The sequence below is a fragment of the Diceros bicornis genome, chromosome 19 (assembly GCF_020826845.1).
Source record: "Diceros bicornis minor isolate mBicDic1 chromosome 19, mDicBic1.mat.cur, whole genome shotgun sequence".
In the NCBI taxonomy this organism is placed as follows: domain Eukaryota; kingdom Metazoa; phylum Chordata; class Mammalia; order Perissodactyla; family Rhinocerotidae; genus Diceros; species Diceros bicornis.
In genome coordinates, this window is record NC_080758.1 from 12,868,715 (window position 1) to 12,884,783 (window position 16,069).

The 16,069-nt window shown below is 42.2% G+C and overlaps 1 protein-coding gene across 1 annotated transcript in view; it reads right to left on the reverse strand.

The window, feature by feature from the left end:
* The window catches only part of ARFGEF2 (ADP ribosylation factor guanine nucleotide exchange factor 2), a 97,837-nt gene that overhangs the window by 8,743 nt on the left and 73,025 nt on the right, over positions 1-16,069 (reverse strand). Inside the window, exons 28-35 of the mRNA XM_058562510.1 lie at positions 13,527-13,687; positions 11,936-12,066; positions 11,664-11,793; positions 7,762-7,897; positions 6,760-6,898; positions 6,593-6,647; positions 4,545-4,659; positions 1,385-1,515 (exon numbers count right to left, since the gene is read on the reverse strand). Coding sequence (XP_058418493.1) covers positions 1,385-1,515; positions 4,545-4,659; positions 6,593-6,647; positions 6,760-6,898; positions 7,762-7,897; positions 11,664-11,793; positions 11,936-12,066; positions 13,527-13,687 — 998 coding nt within the window. The remainder of the gene's footprint in view (positions 1-1,384; positions 1,516-4,544; positions 4,660-6,592; positions 6,648-6,759; positions 6,899-7,761; positions 7,898-11,663; positions 11,794-11,935; positions 12,067-13,526; positions 13,688-16,069) is intronic.

A 16,069-nucleotide genomic window follows, 5' to 3' on the forward strand; every position in this document is an offset into this window, starting at 1 on the left:
TCGGTATATACTCAAGAGAATTAAAAACAAATGTCCACATAAAAACTTGTATACAAATGCTCACAGCAGAATTATTGATAATAGCCAGACAATGGCAACAACCCAAATGTTTATCAACTGATGAACGGATAAACAAAATGTGGTATAGCCATACAATGGACTACTAAGTCATATATAAATATGAAAGATAATGAAGTACTGATACACGCTACAACACAAGTGAACCTGGAAAATATTATGTTAAGTGAAAAAAGCCAGACACAAAAGCTTACATATTATATGATTCCATTAATATGAAATATCCAGATTTGGCAAATCCATAGAGACAGAAAGTACATGAGTGGCTGCCGAGGGCTGGGGCAAGGAAGGAATAAGGAATGACTGCTAATGGTTAGGGCGTTCCCTTCTGCAGTGAAAAAAATATTCTGGAATTGACAGTAGTGATGTTTGCACAATTTTGTGCATATACTAAAACCAATGAATTATACACTGGGAGGGGGCTGGCTGCAGCTCTAGCTGGGCTGGAGCTCCCTGGTCTCCCACAGTCCCAGCGAGCCTGCCGCACTCACTCACAGGATCTGCCAGTCCAGGAAGCACTTCAGTTTGCAACCCAAGGTGTAAGGTTACTGTCCAACTTTTGGACACTCAATTCTCTGTTTCCAAAAATACTGTATATAAAGAAGACCGCATATACAAAACAAAAAAGCGAACTTTCTCAAGGGAAAACTAGTATCTTTATCCACATATTTTCCCTCTCAGTTATTTATGATTCAACTGTATACCAATAACGAGGAATAGACCTCGGGATTAATAGCACTCTTGTTTCGAAGCACCGAGGTGAGGGGTGGCATCTGAGCAGTAGCATGCTGGTAAACTGGCTCTCCAGGGGATAAAAAAAAAAAAAAAAGAAGCCCTGATTTTTAGCATTTGCTGCTTTCTGTGGTGTAAATACTCCCATCATTGTCAATTTCAAGCTACCAATATGATGTCACTGAACAAGTGGTTGGGAAGAGAGGAGCATGATGGGCTCTTGTGAGCCAGTATGAGCTGGTTCCAGCACACCACTGCATCTGGGCAACTTCCCCAAAGACAAGGATGCCCTTCTCGAGGCCTGCTCTTTTTTGGTGCGTGTGTGTGAGGAAGATCGGCCCTGAGCTAACATCTGCCAATCCTCCTCTTTTTGCTGAGGAAGACTGGCCCTGGGCTAACATCCATGCCCATCTTCCTCTACTTTATATGGGACGCCGCCACAGCATGGCTTGCCAAGCGCTGCATCGGTGCACGCCTGGGATCTGAACCGGCGAACCCCGGGCCGCCGCAGCGGAGCGTGCGCACTTAACCGCTTGCGCCACCAGGCCGGCCCCTCGAGGCCTGCTCTTATTACCTGGGCAGCAACCATGTGCTCTGCATCTTCCTTTTTGCTCGTTGCAGGGTAGAACACGATGTTGTCAATGGTCTGTATCAATTCCAACTGGACCACACACTTGATGAGGAGGCTGGCAAACAGTTTCTGATCTATATTAGATGATAAAGATTAACCCTAATAACGATTCAGCCAGTAACAAGTAAATATTCACTGAGCTCCTACTGAGTGCCAGGCGCAGGTCTTGATGCTGTGGCATAACAATGAATAAACTTGACAAAAGTCTCTGCCCCCGCGGCAGAGACAGACAGTACACAACATTTGAGTGTAAGACAGAGTATGTCCAACGACGACGACGTAAGGTAGGGACGGGGATAAGGCAGGGATGCTGTCAGAGTGGGGCTGCAAGTTTAAAGAAGCTGGTCCGGAATGGTCTCTCCAGAAATGTGATATTTGGGCAAAGACCTGAAGAAGGGGAGGGAGTCAGCTATGCAGGTTCCATGTCCCTCAGCAAGTTCCCCTGCCGCCACTCCTACAGCTCGGCTGCCGACTGTGCCCTAACCCAGGAGGCTACAGGGTGCTGCAGTAGCCAAACGCTCCAAAGACGTCTGAAGCTCAGTCTGGAGGGACAGGGGTGCGGCTCATTTAAGTTCCTAGTTCGGGATCACTTTCTGTCCGCCCTGGAGGGAGCAGCTGCTTTCCACACTTTCTTCTTCTGTGCCCTCAAGAGTCGCTCTTTACCTGTTTTAGTGGTGAGCCATCTGTGACTAGTTAACAATTCTTTACATAGAATTTTCCCTGTTCAAATTATTGGTGTGGTTTCTGCCTACTGACTAGTCTCCAACTAGTGTCTTATCCATCTTTATTTTCTCAATCCCTGGGCTCAAGGGCGACCCATGTCAGGTACTTCATAAGTGTTGGCCAATTTGACTGTAGTAAAAGTAGAGATTTCTTATTCAACTTGTTGTCATAGGATCAGAATGTTGAAAACATTAAATAAAGCATTTAGTGATGGAAAACAAGTAGGTTGGGTCATCTTCAAGTTTTTGAAAGTGGCTGTGAAATTATATATATATATATGTATATATACATATATATATAATTTATATGTATATAAATTCTCCATGCAGAATTAGTTTTAATTGAAAAAGAATACAGTGGAGTTGCAATGTTGTAATTTGTGCCAATTCAATTATACCATCTTGGACCAAAAATTAAAAGAAGGAAAGAAAACAATACAAGCAGTCTCAGAGACTCTGCCCACTGCTCCACTCACTGAGCTCATGCCCAGAACAGGGGCTGAGATGGGAGACTGGAAGAAACAAAGCACTGTTCCTTGGAGGAATGGCAGGTCCTTGAGTCCCAGGCACCTCTCAGTGTACAGATGTTTTGCTGCACTGAGAGTAGTTCTCTTTAAAGAAATGTATACTTGCCACCCTCCCACCACAAGCCAACTTCTTTATCTGGAGCTGATGAGGAAACAGAGCTCGTTCTCTCCCTGGACACTGGAGAGAAACTGGTTGTGCTGCGGTTACTGAGGAACAAGGCATCAGTCTCCAACACAGTGCCCGTTTTTTTTTTTTTTAACTTTTTTTATTCGTTTTTTTTTTTTTGTGAGGAAGACCAGCCCTGAGCTAACATTCGACGCCAATCCTCCTCTTTTTTGCTGAGGAAGAGTGGCCCTGGGCTAACATCCGTGCCCATCTTCCTCTACTTTATGTGGGAGGCCGCCACAGCAGGGCTTAACAAGCGGTGCGTCGGTGCGCGCCCGGGATCCGAACCGGCGAACCCCGGGCTGCCGCAGCGGAGCGCGCGCACTTAACCGCCTGCACCACTGGGCCGGCCCCCACAGTGCCTTTTTAATGCATTTCCAGGGTGATTGTTTTTTATGCCTTTAAAAGATAATGGTGATCACACATGGCTTTGTCTAACGCGCTGCTTCAGAAGTTAACGTCAGTGTGAACACCTATAGCCTGGCATGTTGAGAAGAGGGGGGCACTGCTGTGAAGGAAAACAACGGGGCACACAACTTTAAAATAAAGACCAGACTAACACCAGACAAGTTCTGACTTCTCAGTCAGCCACAAGTGCGTCTGAGCCTGAACTCTACTACGTATCGGCAAGTCACGTCATCTAAGTCCCAGTTCACTCGAATGTAAAGAGTACCTGCTCAAAGGGTTAGCATGAGGATTACACGCATCACAGGTGAAACACATGGTACAGTGCTTGGCTCAGAGCAACTGTTCAACCTATTTTTTTAAATGACAGACAGTAAAACACACCATAAGCAACAATGAGAGACAAACTGGTAAAAGTAATTTGAAACTCATATCCAGAAAAGGAATCTCTATCACATAAAAAGCTCCTCCAAACCAATAAAAAAAGATCAACAATCAATACCAAATGAGCAAAGATTATAAACAGATAATTCGTAGAAAAAAATAGAAATAGTTCTTAAACACATGAAAAACTGCTCTGTTTCACTCGTAATGAGAGAGCTGCAAATGAAAACTACTCCAAAGATACCAAGTATCACCTAGGTGTTCTCAAAGATCATGTAAACAAGTACAACCTTAGTGGGCAGCAATCTGGAATTATCTGTGAAAAAGGCAAGTGCGCTTATCTGTTAACCCAGCAATCCTATCTCTAGGAATTTATTGTACAGGTAAACTCACAAATGACACATGTATTAGGTGATTCAATGTAGTATTGTTTGTAACACAAAAAGACTGGGAATAACATAAATGTCCATTAGTAGGAACCCAAATAAACAAATAATAGTGCATGGACATCCTGGGATAATGTACAATAGTATAAAAGAATGTGAAAGCTCTTTAGGTACTGATTTTGAACAATCTCCAAGATATATTAAGTGAAAAAGGAATAATGTACAGTATTTCATAATTTGTACAAAAATGAGAGGGGGAGAATTGATATGTAAATACGGATATACATATGTATGTGTGTATATGGAAATGCATTTGCTTGTATATGAACAAAATGTTTCTGGAAAGGCACATTAAAAAACTGGTGACACTGGTTGCCACAGGGGAGGCACAGGGGTGGAAGAAAGGCTTCCTGTATTTACCCTTTTGCCCCTTCTGAGTATCTGAATCAAGTAAATGCGTTACCTATTTAAAATAATTTTAAGTAAAAACAATAAAAAAAAAAGTGGCCTTACTTGCATATGGTCTACCTTTCCAGCTGTCATCGGTCGGGTTAGAGAGTTGGCTCTGGCCTCTCTCAGAGGCATTTTTATCTACGCTGCTTAAAGACTGGCGGTCCAGATCCACATCCTAAAAGTAAACCAGAGAGAAATACAACGTTCACTGCTCTTCATCCACAATTCAGTACCTGGGCAGAGATGTGCCTGTTTTAACACTGCTCGCTCAACTTGAATTTAAGTGTCTTGCTCAGCTTGAAGTAAAATTATACTGAATGCTTAATGTAGCACTTCTCAAAAGCTGCATAGGAAAGATTATGAATTTCAATTATTTCTCCCTCCCATTAAGATTTCACATTTTCTTATTCTAATTTAGAGGACATTTTCCTACATATTATGATTTAACAACGAGTGTGACAAATTTTTAATGAGATCAAGTTCAAAAATAAACTAGTGAGATAGCTTTTTCTTTTTATTAAGTTGACAGCAGAAGACAGAAGCAGAAGCAGAAGAAAATGTTTAAATAATGTGCTTCACTTTTAAGTTGCTATATGCCAAATGCCTTTCAAAATCTAATGGCCTTGGGGCCGGCCCGGTGGCGCAAGCGGTTAAGTGCGCGCGCTCCGCTGCGGCGGCCCGGGGTTCGCTGGTTCGGATCCCGGGCGCGCACCGACGCACTGCTTGGCAAGCCATGCTGTGGCGGCGTCCCATATAAAGTGGAGGAAGATGGGCACAGATGTTAGCCCAGGGCCGTCTTCCTCAGCAAAAAAAGAGGAGGATTGGCGGATGTTAGCACAGGGCTGATCTCCTCACAAAAAAAAAAAAAAAAAAAATCTAATGGCCTTATGGTTATTTGGGGATAGAAGTTAACAGTACAAACCCGCTGTAACACAAAGTATTTTTTTTTTTTTTTGTGAGGAAGATCAGCCCTGAGCTAACATCCGATGTCAATCCTCCTGTTTTTGCCGAGGAAGACTGGCCCTGGGCTAACATCCGTGCCCATCTTCCTCCACTTTATATGGGACGCCACCACAGCATGGCCTGACAAGCGGTGCGTCAGTGCACAGCCGGCATCTGACCCTGTGAACCCGGGGCTGCCAAAGCGGAGCGTGCGCACTTAACTGCTGCGCCACTGGGCCGGCCCCCAAACCAAAGTATTTTAAAGTAAGACTTGAATTAGAACTTCTTTCTGTAGCCTCACATAAAAAATAAGAACTACTATTTCATTGGTGTGGAGGAAAGCACTCTTTATTTAGGAGGGCAGTAAATAAGGATAATTACACCAGTATTATTTATAACAGTGAAACACTAGAACTGACCTGAGTCCAACAAGAGAGAATCAGTTAAGTAAATTATAATAAGGTGCAGCCACTGAAAAGGCTGTTCTCAAAGAATATTTAAAAACCTGGAGAGGCCGGCCCCATGGCTTAGCGGTTAAGTGCGTGTGCTCCGCTACTGGCGGCCCAGGTTCGGATCCGGGCGCGCACTGACACACCGCTTGTCCGGCCATGCTGAGGCGGCATCCCACATACAGCAACTAGAAGGATGTGCAACTAAGACATACAACTATCTACTGGGGCTTTGGGGAGAAAAAGGGAAAAAAAGGAGGAGGACTGGCTATAGATGTTAGCTCAGGGCTGGTCTTCCTCAGCAAAAAGAGGAGGATTGGCACGAATGTTAGCTCAGGGCTGATCTTCCTCACAAAAAAAAAACAAACAAATAAAAAATAAATAAAAATATGGAGAAATGCTCACAATGGTGTTAAATAATACATTATGGGCTACGTGAGCCCAAATTTCAAACATGTATGAGTTATGGTGCATGCAATCACATAAAGAAAAGACTAGAAATATAAATAAACTGTGGTTTTATTGGGTGAGGTGACTTATTTTCTTAATATTTCTCTGCACTTTCTAAAAAATATGTTAATTAACATATATAGTTTTTAGAGCTTATAGCCTTTTTTACTCCCTTCCCATGAGAAAAACACAAACTCTTTAAGCTGCTTAAGTTTCTATTATGAGATCAGAGAAAAGACAACCAAAAAAAAAGAGAAAAAATCCTACCAAATGTTTTTCTGATGAATCTTCCTCCATTCCTACAGGCCTCCACGTCAGCAAACTTAAGGGAATGTAAGAGAAGGAAAATGATCAATGTGAAAAGAAACCCGGAGCTTTATTTAAGATATCCACTGAACCCAGAAGTAAATAGCAATAATCGCATTAACACTTACACGTGTGGGATGGTTGTTTTAAAAATATCCAACATACAATTGCACGTTTCATCCCAAACATCAGGACTGAATTTCTCGCCGTTGGATATTACTAAGTTTTCTAAGCAATTTGTACCTGACCGAGCCAACTGCTCATTATCTGCAAAATAAAGCCACATCTATCATTAAACTTCAACTGCTGCTTTGATTCCCACCAGATTGCTGATGCTTCATATTGTGAGGTGGAGACTACACAAAAAATCTGTAGGCTTAAACAGAAGCAACACTATAGACAGTATTAAAATTTTTATAGTTTAAGTAGGCCCTAAAGAGGTAAAATTATTTATCATAGCTTTATTGCCGGGATGGAGGAAGGTCAATATTTTGCTACTTACTTAACTGGCTTTCTGTACAAGAAATGGTAAAAGAAGATGGAAAATGTTAGACCAATGTTTCTAAAAATTTAGTCACTCTAACACTACGTTTCCAATTTCTGCCATATCACTACCAATTGTTTTATTATTTATCTTAAAACTGAGTCACGTTTTGAAAAACTTAACTAAATTAAGCCTCGTCCTAACCCAAAACTATCTATGGAATCCAGAGGCAATGTACTACGTGGGCATTTTTCCTAATACACACTAAAATAAACACAGAAGTACTCAAACAAAAAATGTCCATTGATGAAGCTGTTGATCTTGACTCCCACAGTACATTCTAAAAAAATTTCATTACAGAAAATTTCAAACATATACAAAAGCAAAAAGAATAGTATAATGTACAAAGGTATATCTTTTAAAATATAAAAATAACTACATCTCATCTTAAAGAAATGCTTTATAAACTGATTTGGTGGGGAAGTTCTTTTCATGTTCTAATTAAATTACAAAATTTACATTTTCACCAATTAAATTATACAATTATACTCCTTGGCATTACATCCATGCTTTTATATATTGAAAAAATTAACCTCTTCTTAAGGACTATGTCAAGGAAAATAATGCCTAGAGACATAAAGAGTACCTTGTTTTACACACCACTGCAATTGTGCAAATACATCGGAAAGAAGAACTTCACTCAAAGCTTCATAAAACTGGGTAAATACGTCACAAATAGCATAAAGTGCGTGATTGCAAGTTGTTGTCATCCACTCGGATTTCTAGAAAAACAGTAAAAAGACAATGTCTAAAAGCAACTCTCCCTGAGGTGCAATGGGCACTCTTGTACATCATTGGCAAACTGCTCTGGAAAGCAATTTGGCAGTATGTAACAACAGTTGTAAAAATGTTCACACCCACTGATGCAGTAACACAACTCCCAGGAATGGACCCTAAAGAAATAAAGATTTGTGGGTGAAGGTTTATGAATAAAGATGTTTACCCCACGAGCATTTATGTACTGAAAATACAGATACAAACTAATGTCCAACAACGTGGTGATTAAATTAAGTACACCATGGCCAGCCCGGTGGCGTAGTGGTTGAGTTTGGTGTGCTCTGCTTCGGTGGCCCAGGGGGTCATGGGTTCAGATCCTGGTGCAGACCTACACCATTCAACAAGGCATGCTGTGGTGGTGACCCACATACAAAGTAGAGGAAGACTGGCACAGATGTTAGCTCAGGGCCAATCTTTCTGAAGCAAAAAGAAGAGGACTGGCAACAGATGTTAGCTCAGGGCCGATCTTCCTCACAAAAAAAGAAAAAGTACATCCATACAACAAAATATTTTTTTTTTTTGGTGAGGAAGATGGGCCCTGAGCTAACATCCATGCCAATCCTCCTCTTTTTGCTGAGGAAGACCGGCTCTGAGCTAACAGCTATTGCCAGTCCTCCTCCTTTTTCTCCCCAAAGTCCCAGTAGTCGTATGTCATAGTTGCACATCCTTCTAGTTGCTGTATGTGGGACGCGGCCTCAGCATGGCCGGAGAGGCGGTGTGTCGATGCACGCCCGGGATCTGAACCCGGGCCGCCAGTAGCGGAGCGCACGCACTTAACCGCTACGCTGTGGGGCCGACCCAATATACAACAAAATGTTAAACAGTCGTTCAAAGTGATACTTTTTCTGGCTGCTATTTAATCAACCAATCAATTAATTTATTGAAGTTTAGCCAACTTATGGTATTATGTCAGTTTCAGGTGTACAACATAGTGATTCAACATTTATATCCATTACAAAATGATAACAATGATAAATCTAGTAACCATCTGTCACCATACAAAGACATCACAATATTGACTATATTCTCTATGCTGTACATTACATCTCCTGTGACTTATTTATTTATTTATTGTGAGGAAGACTGGCCCTGGGCTAACATCTGTGCCCATCTTCCTCTGTTTTGTATGTGGGTCGCTGCCACAGCATGGCTGCTGACGAGTGGTGTAGGTCCGGGCCAGGGAACCTAACCTGGGCCACCAAAGCAGAGCATGCCGAACTTAACCACTAGGCCACGGGGCCGGCCCCTGTGACTTATTTTATAACTGGAAGTTTGTACCACTAATCCCTTTCACCTATTTTGCCCAATTCCTCACCCCGTCTCCTCTGGTCAGCACCAGTTTGTTCTCTGTATCTATGAGTAAGTTTGCTGTTTTGTTTGTTCATTTGTTTTGTTTTTTAGATTCCACCTATAAGTGAAATCATATGGTATTTGTCTTTCTCTGCTGATTTATTTCTCTTAGTATAATACCCTCTAGGTCCATCCATGTTGTTGTAAATGGCAAGATTTCATTCTTTTTTATGGCTAAGTAATATTCCTCTGTGTGTGTGTGTGTGTGTGTGTGTGTGTGTGTGTGTGTGTGTACACCACTTCTTTATCCATTCATCTACTGATGGACACTTAGGTTGCTTCCATATCTTGGCTATTGCAAATAATGCTAAATAGTAAGTACATCCATTTGACAGACTAGTAAACATTCAAAGTGATACTTATAAAAAGTTTTAATCATCTGGAAAAAATGAATATGAGTTTGCTAAATACACCTTACACCAATAATTTAAATATTAAAAGTGATGCCATGAAATTACCAGAGGAAATGGAAAAGGGAAGGGTTGCTCAGCATGATTTCAAAAGTGGAAACCATAAAGGAAAAAAACAATAGATTTGGTTCCTTAAAAGCTAAAATTTTCTAAAATAAAAAGGAAATGAGAATAACAAAGTGGGAAAAATCATCTGTAATTTATATAAGGATGTGCTATATTATTTATATATTAAAAACCTCATAAATCAATAGGAAAAAGATGAATAACCCAATAGTTAGGAGCTAAGGATATGAAAAGGCAATTCATAAAAGAAGAGATGCAAATGATCAATGATATAAAGGAAAATACGCAACCTCACTAGCAATTAGAAAACTTTTCTAATGTGATACTTTTGGCCTATCAATTTAACAATTAAAGAAGTTAAAATTTGAAAAGCTGGACTGGGTACGAGAAACAGGAACTCTCATGCATGGCTGAAGTGTAAACGACTACAAATTTATTGGGAGGTCCACTTAGAAGTACATGTCAGAAGTCAGACCACTCATCCTGAATAAAAAAGAAATAAGTAAAAACGTAGTTGCAAAAAAATGTTCATTTCAGTGCTGTCTAAAGAAAGAAAGATTGGAAATAATTTTCCATGGACTATGGAACATCCACAGCTAGGAATATTTTGCAGCTCTTAAAAATGTAGAAGAAAAGTCAGAGTTGTAGAAAAATACTCATGTGTTAAGTTAAAAAAAGTAGTTTACAGTACATGTGCTGGGATTCCATTTTTGTAAAAAGAAAACATACAAAGAAGTTATCTGAAGAGTCAACAGTGGTTGCCTGTGGAAGTTGGAACTGTGGGTATTCAAATGTTTTCTTTGTTTTTCTATTTTCTGATTTGTTTTATAATGAAGAGAAATTTAAGTTCCTTTAAAATAAGATTAGAAAACTGTATCTATACTATGACCTCATATTTAAACCATGTAGAAGACTGAGGGAAATTTGCCAAAACATTAACTCTAATTTCTAAAGGATAAAATTATGCATTTTCTGTATATTCCTAATATTCCATACTAAGCATATGTTACTTTTATCCCAGGGGGGAGGGAGGGAATGGTGTTCCTAAAGAAGGTAAAAAAGTTACTCTCCCATCTAAAAATCTTGAGATAGAAAATCCTCTCCCCACCTCTCTACCCAAGAGGAGAAATAACAAAGACAACTAAAGGCATCAAACATCCTTTTTTTTTTTTGTGAGGAAGATCAGCCCTGAGCTAACATCCATACTAATCTTCCTCTTTTTGCTGAGGAAGACTGGCTCTGAGCTAACATCTATTGCCAATCCTCCTCCTTTTTTCCCCAAAGCTCCAGTAGATAGTTGTATGTCATAGTTGCACATCCTTCTAGTTGCTGTATGTGGGATGCGGCCTCAGCATGGCCGGAGAAGCAGTGCATTGGTGCGCGCCCGGGACCTGAACCCAGGCCGCCAGTAGTGGAGCGCGCACACTTAACCACTAAGCCATGGGGCCGGCCCTCAAACATCCTTTTAAAAAAAGGCCTAATATTTGCCACCATCATCTCCAATCATGATTTCATCAAAAATCCTTTTAAGGGATTTTTAAAGAGACCAGAGACATTCTACTTTTTACTGACTGTTGAGAAGTCGATATGAACCAAATAACTAAGAGGACCTGCTGCATTGGCAGTACAATGCCTGAGGGCCGAGTGGGCAGATCAGACCATGGTAATGTATTTCCTCTCACCCTTCCCCAGATGAGAGAGTTTCTTAGTACTTGCTGATCGTGGTAGAAGAGTGCCAGGAAGGGTGTTTCTATTTTTTAAACACACTGTAAGTAGCTCAGTATTTAAGACTTTGTGTAGATGACAACGTAACCCCCAGAGGCAGACAAAGGCCAACGAGGCTGTTCTCCCACCACATCCAGGGCAGCGCTTAGTCATCTCCTACCTCCGACTGCTGCTCAGGGAGCTTCATATTGTCAAAAATCCTGAACACGATTCTGAACAGGTCCTGCCACCAGTGCTTTTCAAAGGTGTGGCCATAGCTCTTCATGATCTCGAACATCACCGTGAGTCCTCTGGAGGCAACAAACCCAGGCGCCAGAGAGGGAAGGGGTGGGGGAAAGAACAGCAGGGAAGACAGGGAGAGCATGGGGTCAGGTGAGCAGGTGACTGAGGCTCACTCAGTGACAAAGGGGCCCCACCCCAGGACGTGGTTACCTTGTCCGTACATCTAGCTTGCATCTATTAATGATGCAGGAGAGCTCAAAAAGGATGGGGAACCAGCCTCGGACCCAGACTCTGTCACCAGGAGCCACGTTCATGTCGTCACTTGTGTATTCCTGTAGCACCTACAATGAAAGTCACCTCTCAGATGCAGACTAAGCAAGCAAAGGAAGGAACTGAAAGGAAACCACACAAAGACTAAGGCCCCAAGCATGTTCCTCTCCTAAAAATATCCATTCAGCCAGGGTAGGATGAGGAATCCCAAGGAGACAGAGACAAGCTTGTCCCAAGAGCACATAGCATTTTCTTTGTATGAACCTATGGACTCTTGTGGGTTCTAGAATATGTTGAGTGGGCAGATCACAGGAGTCCTGGGGGCAGGAGGTGTTATATCAAGAAGAGCACTGGTCAAATAGTGTTAGTGAAATATCCAGGATGATTCACTACCTTAGGTCTTTCTGGAATGTCATGTCATACATACTACCTAAAATGATAGCAGCAGCTGCTACTTACTGAGTGCCTGCTGTGAGCCAGGAACTGTGAAGGCGCTCTACATGGATTAACAGTTCTCACAACACTCCCACCAGCCAGGGAGAAACAATGGTCCCATTTCACAGGTGAGTTAACAGAAGCGCTAAGAGGTTAAGCAAGCTGCCCAGGGCTGTGCAGCCAGGAGCTGGCAGTTTCTCCACAGTCCGGACGTGCAGCCCTGCGCTCTGCCTCGTCTTTGGGATTCTGAGCCCTCTGCTCTGTGACTACTCGTGAAGTGGTACTGTCTGTTGTAATGGGATTTCTTTGTCAACTCTGGCTATCTAACATTAGGCAATTTCTCTCTGTGCTTCAGTTAACTCCCCGATACAACGGGGATATAATTACCCCTCTCATAAGTCTGATGTCGGGGGTAAATGAATCAACACACAGAACACCCAGAATGTGCCTGATGGAGTGAGTGCTCCTTCAACAGCGGCGTTCACCGTCATCAGTTCTTAATGAGCTGTTGTAGGGACCACACATATCTTAGAGGTTGAGGGTTCTGCAAAGAATACTTAAGAAGAGATCTGTATAGGCCATTGTAGTTTAGCTGTGCTTGTTTCCACTCAACTTCAGTGTTTTCAGACTGTCATTTAAGCCAAGCAGGCCTCTTTGGAAAGGTGAGCCATAACAGAAAAACCCCAAACATTTTCAGAAGAAGACAAAAGGTAAGTTTTAAATGTGATTCCTTAGCTACGTCACAATGGCAAAATGTCATTTCCTAAAAGGGAGGTTTGTTTTCTTTCAAATAGAAAGGTCTAGCTCCTTTAGCTTTGTCAAAATTCAAAGCTAAAATACTATTACCTTCTACAAAAACAATTTATAGAATACCATATAAAAGTTCAGTGTGAATAAAAGCAATAATTTCATACATACAAAGTAACGGAAAAGGTATAACCCTGCATTGGCAGCATTTTGAAATAAACACCTAGTTTAGGGCCAACACACATTACCAAAAAAGTAGCTGGAAAGCTCTTTGCCAGGAGCAAGGGCTTTTGCCCCATGACTCCTTTTCCCCTCATTGCCCATGTGCATAAGGAGAGGAAAAACATACCCGAGGCCTCTCGGAGACATATTTCCCACAGAAGCGGATGAGCCGGATCGCTTCCATGCTGGTGTCCGGGAATGCAGCATTGCAGGCAAACTCTGATAAGCACTTCACAGCATCCTGAAAGGAATCGATGGCTGCAGGAAAATGGTGCTGGAAAATAGTTGCTGGGGAAACAAAGGCACATTTTCATAAGATGAGGATTTATTAACTTTTTTTTTTTTCTAACATCCATGCTAATCTTCCTCTTTTTGCTGAGGAAGATCGGCTCTGAGCTAACATCTGTTGCCAGTCCTCCTCCCTTTTTTTTTTTTCCCCCCAAAGCCCCAGTAGATTGTTGTATGTCATAGTCGCATATCCTTCTAGTTGCTGTATGTGGGACGCTGCCTCAGCATGGCCGGATAAGCGGTGCGTCAGTGCGTGCCCGGGATCTGAACCCGGGCCACCAGTAGCGGAGCGCACTCACTTAACCGCTGAGCCACAGGGCCGGCCCCTAAGATAAGGATTTAGAAATGGAGATTAAACAGACACACACACCACAGATGATTACTTTTGTGAACATCTAAGAAAAGCATGTCAGTATCTCTGGAAGATAGCGTTTCTTATTAAATTATTCAGGAACGAATGCACTGAGCACAGCTTGGGTTAAACTGGTTCTTGAGCTCAAGCAATGATGGAAAGGCCCAAATATTCACTCATTCAACATTTATTGAGTTCCAACTATGAGCAAAAAAAGCATGCTTGTGGGCCCTGAGGACACAGAGGTGACCAATTAAATTTCCTGTCCTCACGACATGATGCTTCAATAGGCAAGACAGACAATAATCACCTAAGTCAATACATATATAAAATCATCTCGGGTGGGGTGAGTGCTAGGTAAGGGGACAGAAGGTAGGAGGGGCTGTTTAGGTTGGTGGTCAGGGCAGGACTCTCTGAAGATGTCATATCTGAGAAGTGACCCTAAAGAAGTGAGCAAGGGCTAGCCATGAGAAAACCAAGTTTCACCAGGATGCCAAGGTGTCCATTTTAACTTAAGCGATTTTAGGATAGAGCTTGAGGAACTATGTAAGATACAAACATTGATGTGTGTGTGAGTTGGCCTTCAGTGGTCTGCCTGACAGAAGCTGAACACTTAGCAAAGCTCTGGCCCCAATTCTGTGATCCTGAGCACACTCCTTAACTCCTTGGCCATTTCTGTCCTAAGACTACACTTCATGCTACCTTGCTGGAATCTCATGAAGATAAAGTGAGATAAAGAAGGTAATGAGCTAAACGTGAAAGGCAATTTAGAAATCTAAGGTTTTTCAAAACTCTACAAATATCACCTAAGAGAAAAATATGAGTAGCAAGAGGCTGACAAAGAGTTAAAAGACCTCATGGGCCGGCCCCGTGGCTCAGCGGTTAAGTGCGCACGCTCCGCTACTGGTGGCCTGGGTTCGGATCCCAGGCGCACACCGACACACTGCTTCTCCGGCCATGCTGAGGTGGCATCCCACATACAGCAACTAGAAGGATGTGCAACTATGACATACAACTATCTACTGGGGCTTTGTGGGGAAAAAAAAGAGTTAAAAGACTTCAAAGAAAGTCAAAGATGACCCAATGCTTTACAATTTCCGCAAAGACCAAGACCAGTAACCACCTTGTTTTGTGCTCACAGGCAGGACCAGGGACTTCTGGTCTGTCCAGAGTGGAGGGACACTGCACAACTCTGGGCTGGACTGCCTGGTGTGAATTCTGCTCCACCACTCCCCAGCTGTGTGACCTCAGACAAGTTATTCTTCTTCACTTTTCTGTGTCTCAGTTTCCTTTTGAGTAAAATGGCGGAAAATGGTATAGTCAGTTCTTTGTTATTTATGTTAGTTGTGTTCTATTAAGTTGCCGTGAATACTGCATAAGCAAATATTGAACCATTGCTCTTAGGGGAAATATAGGGTTGGGTTCCTGTGAGCCTCTGGTCACCATATTTTCAGCCACTGATCAAATGTAAACTTGTTTTATGTGTGTTTCTCCACCCCCGCCCCAAAGCCCCAGTAGATAGTTGTCATAGCTGCACGTCCTTCTAGTTGCTGTACGTGGGACACGGCCTCAGCATGGCCAGACAAGTGGTGCGTCGGTGCGCACCCAGGATCTGAACCTGGGCCGCCAGCAGCAGAGCGCGCGCACTTAAGCGCTAAGCCACGGGGCTGGCCCTATGTGTGTTTCTTTTTAAAGACACCTTTAACAGGTACTGTTGATTCATTAACACTGAACTCACAGCCAACAGCACTATAACTCATGCTTGAACAAAGCTTATGTAAAACATGTGCTTTCTCCACAAGGCACATCACAGCCTTCCTTTGCACAGGGACACTGAACAGCATTTCAGCACTATGATTTGGGCCTTTTAAATGTAAAATCACCAACAAAAAGACAAAAATGCAAAAAATGTGGCACTAATAATATATCAAGGAAAAGACTCTTGTTTATTTACAGTAAAAGACGTGAAATAAGCCTAAGGCCAAACTTCACCTTGTTCAACCTCAGCTGGGAACATGTGCCTTGGGTGA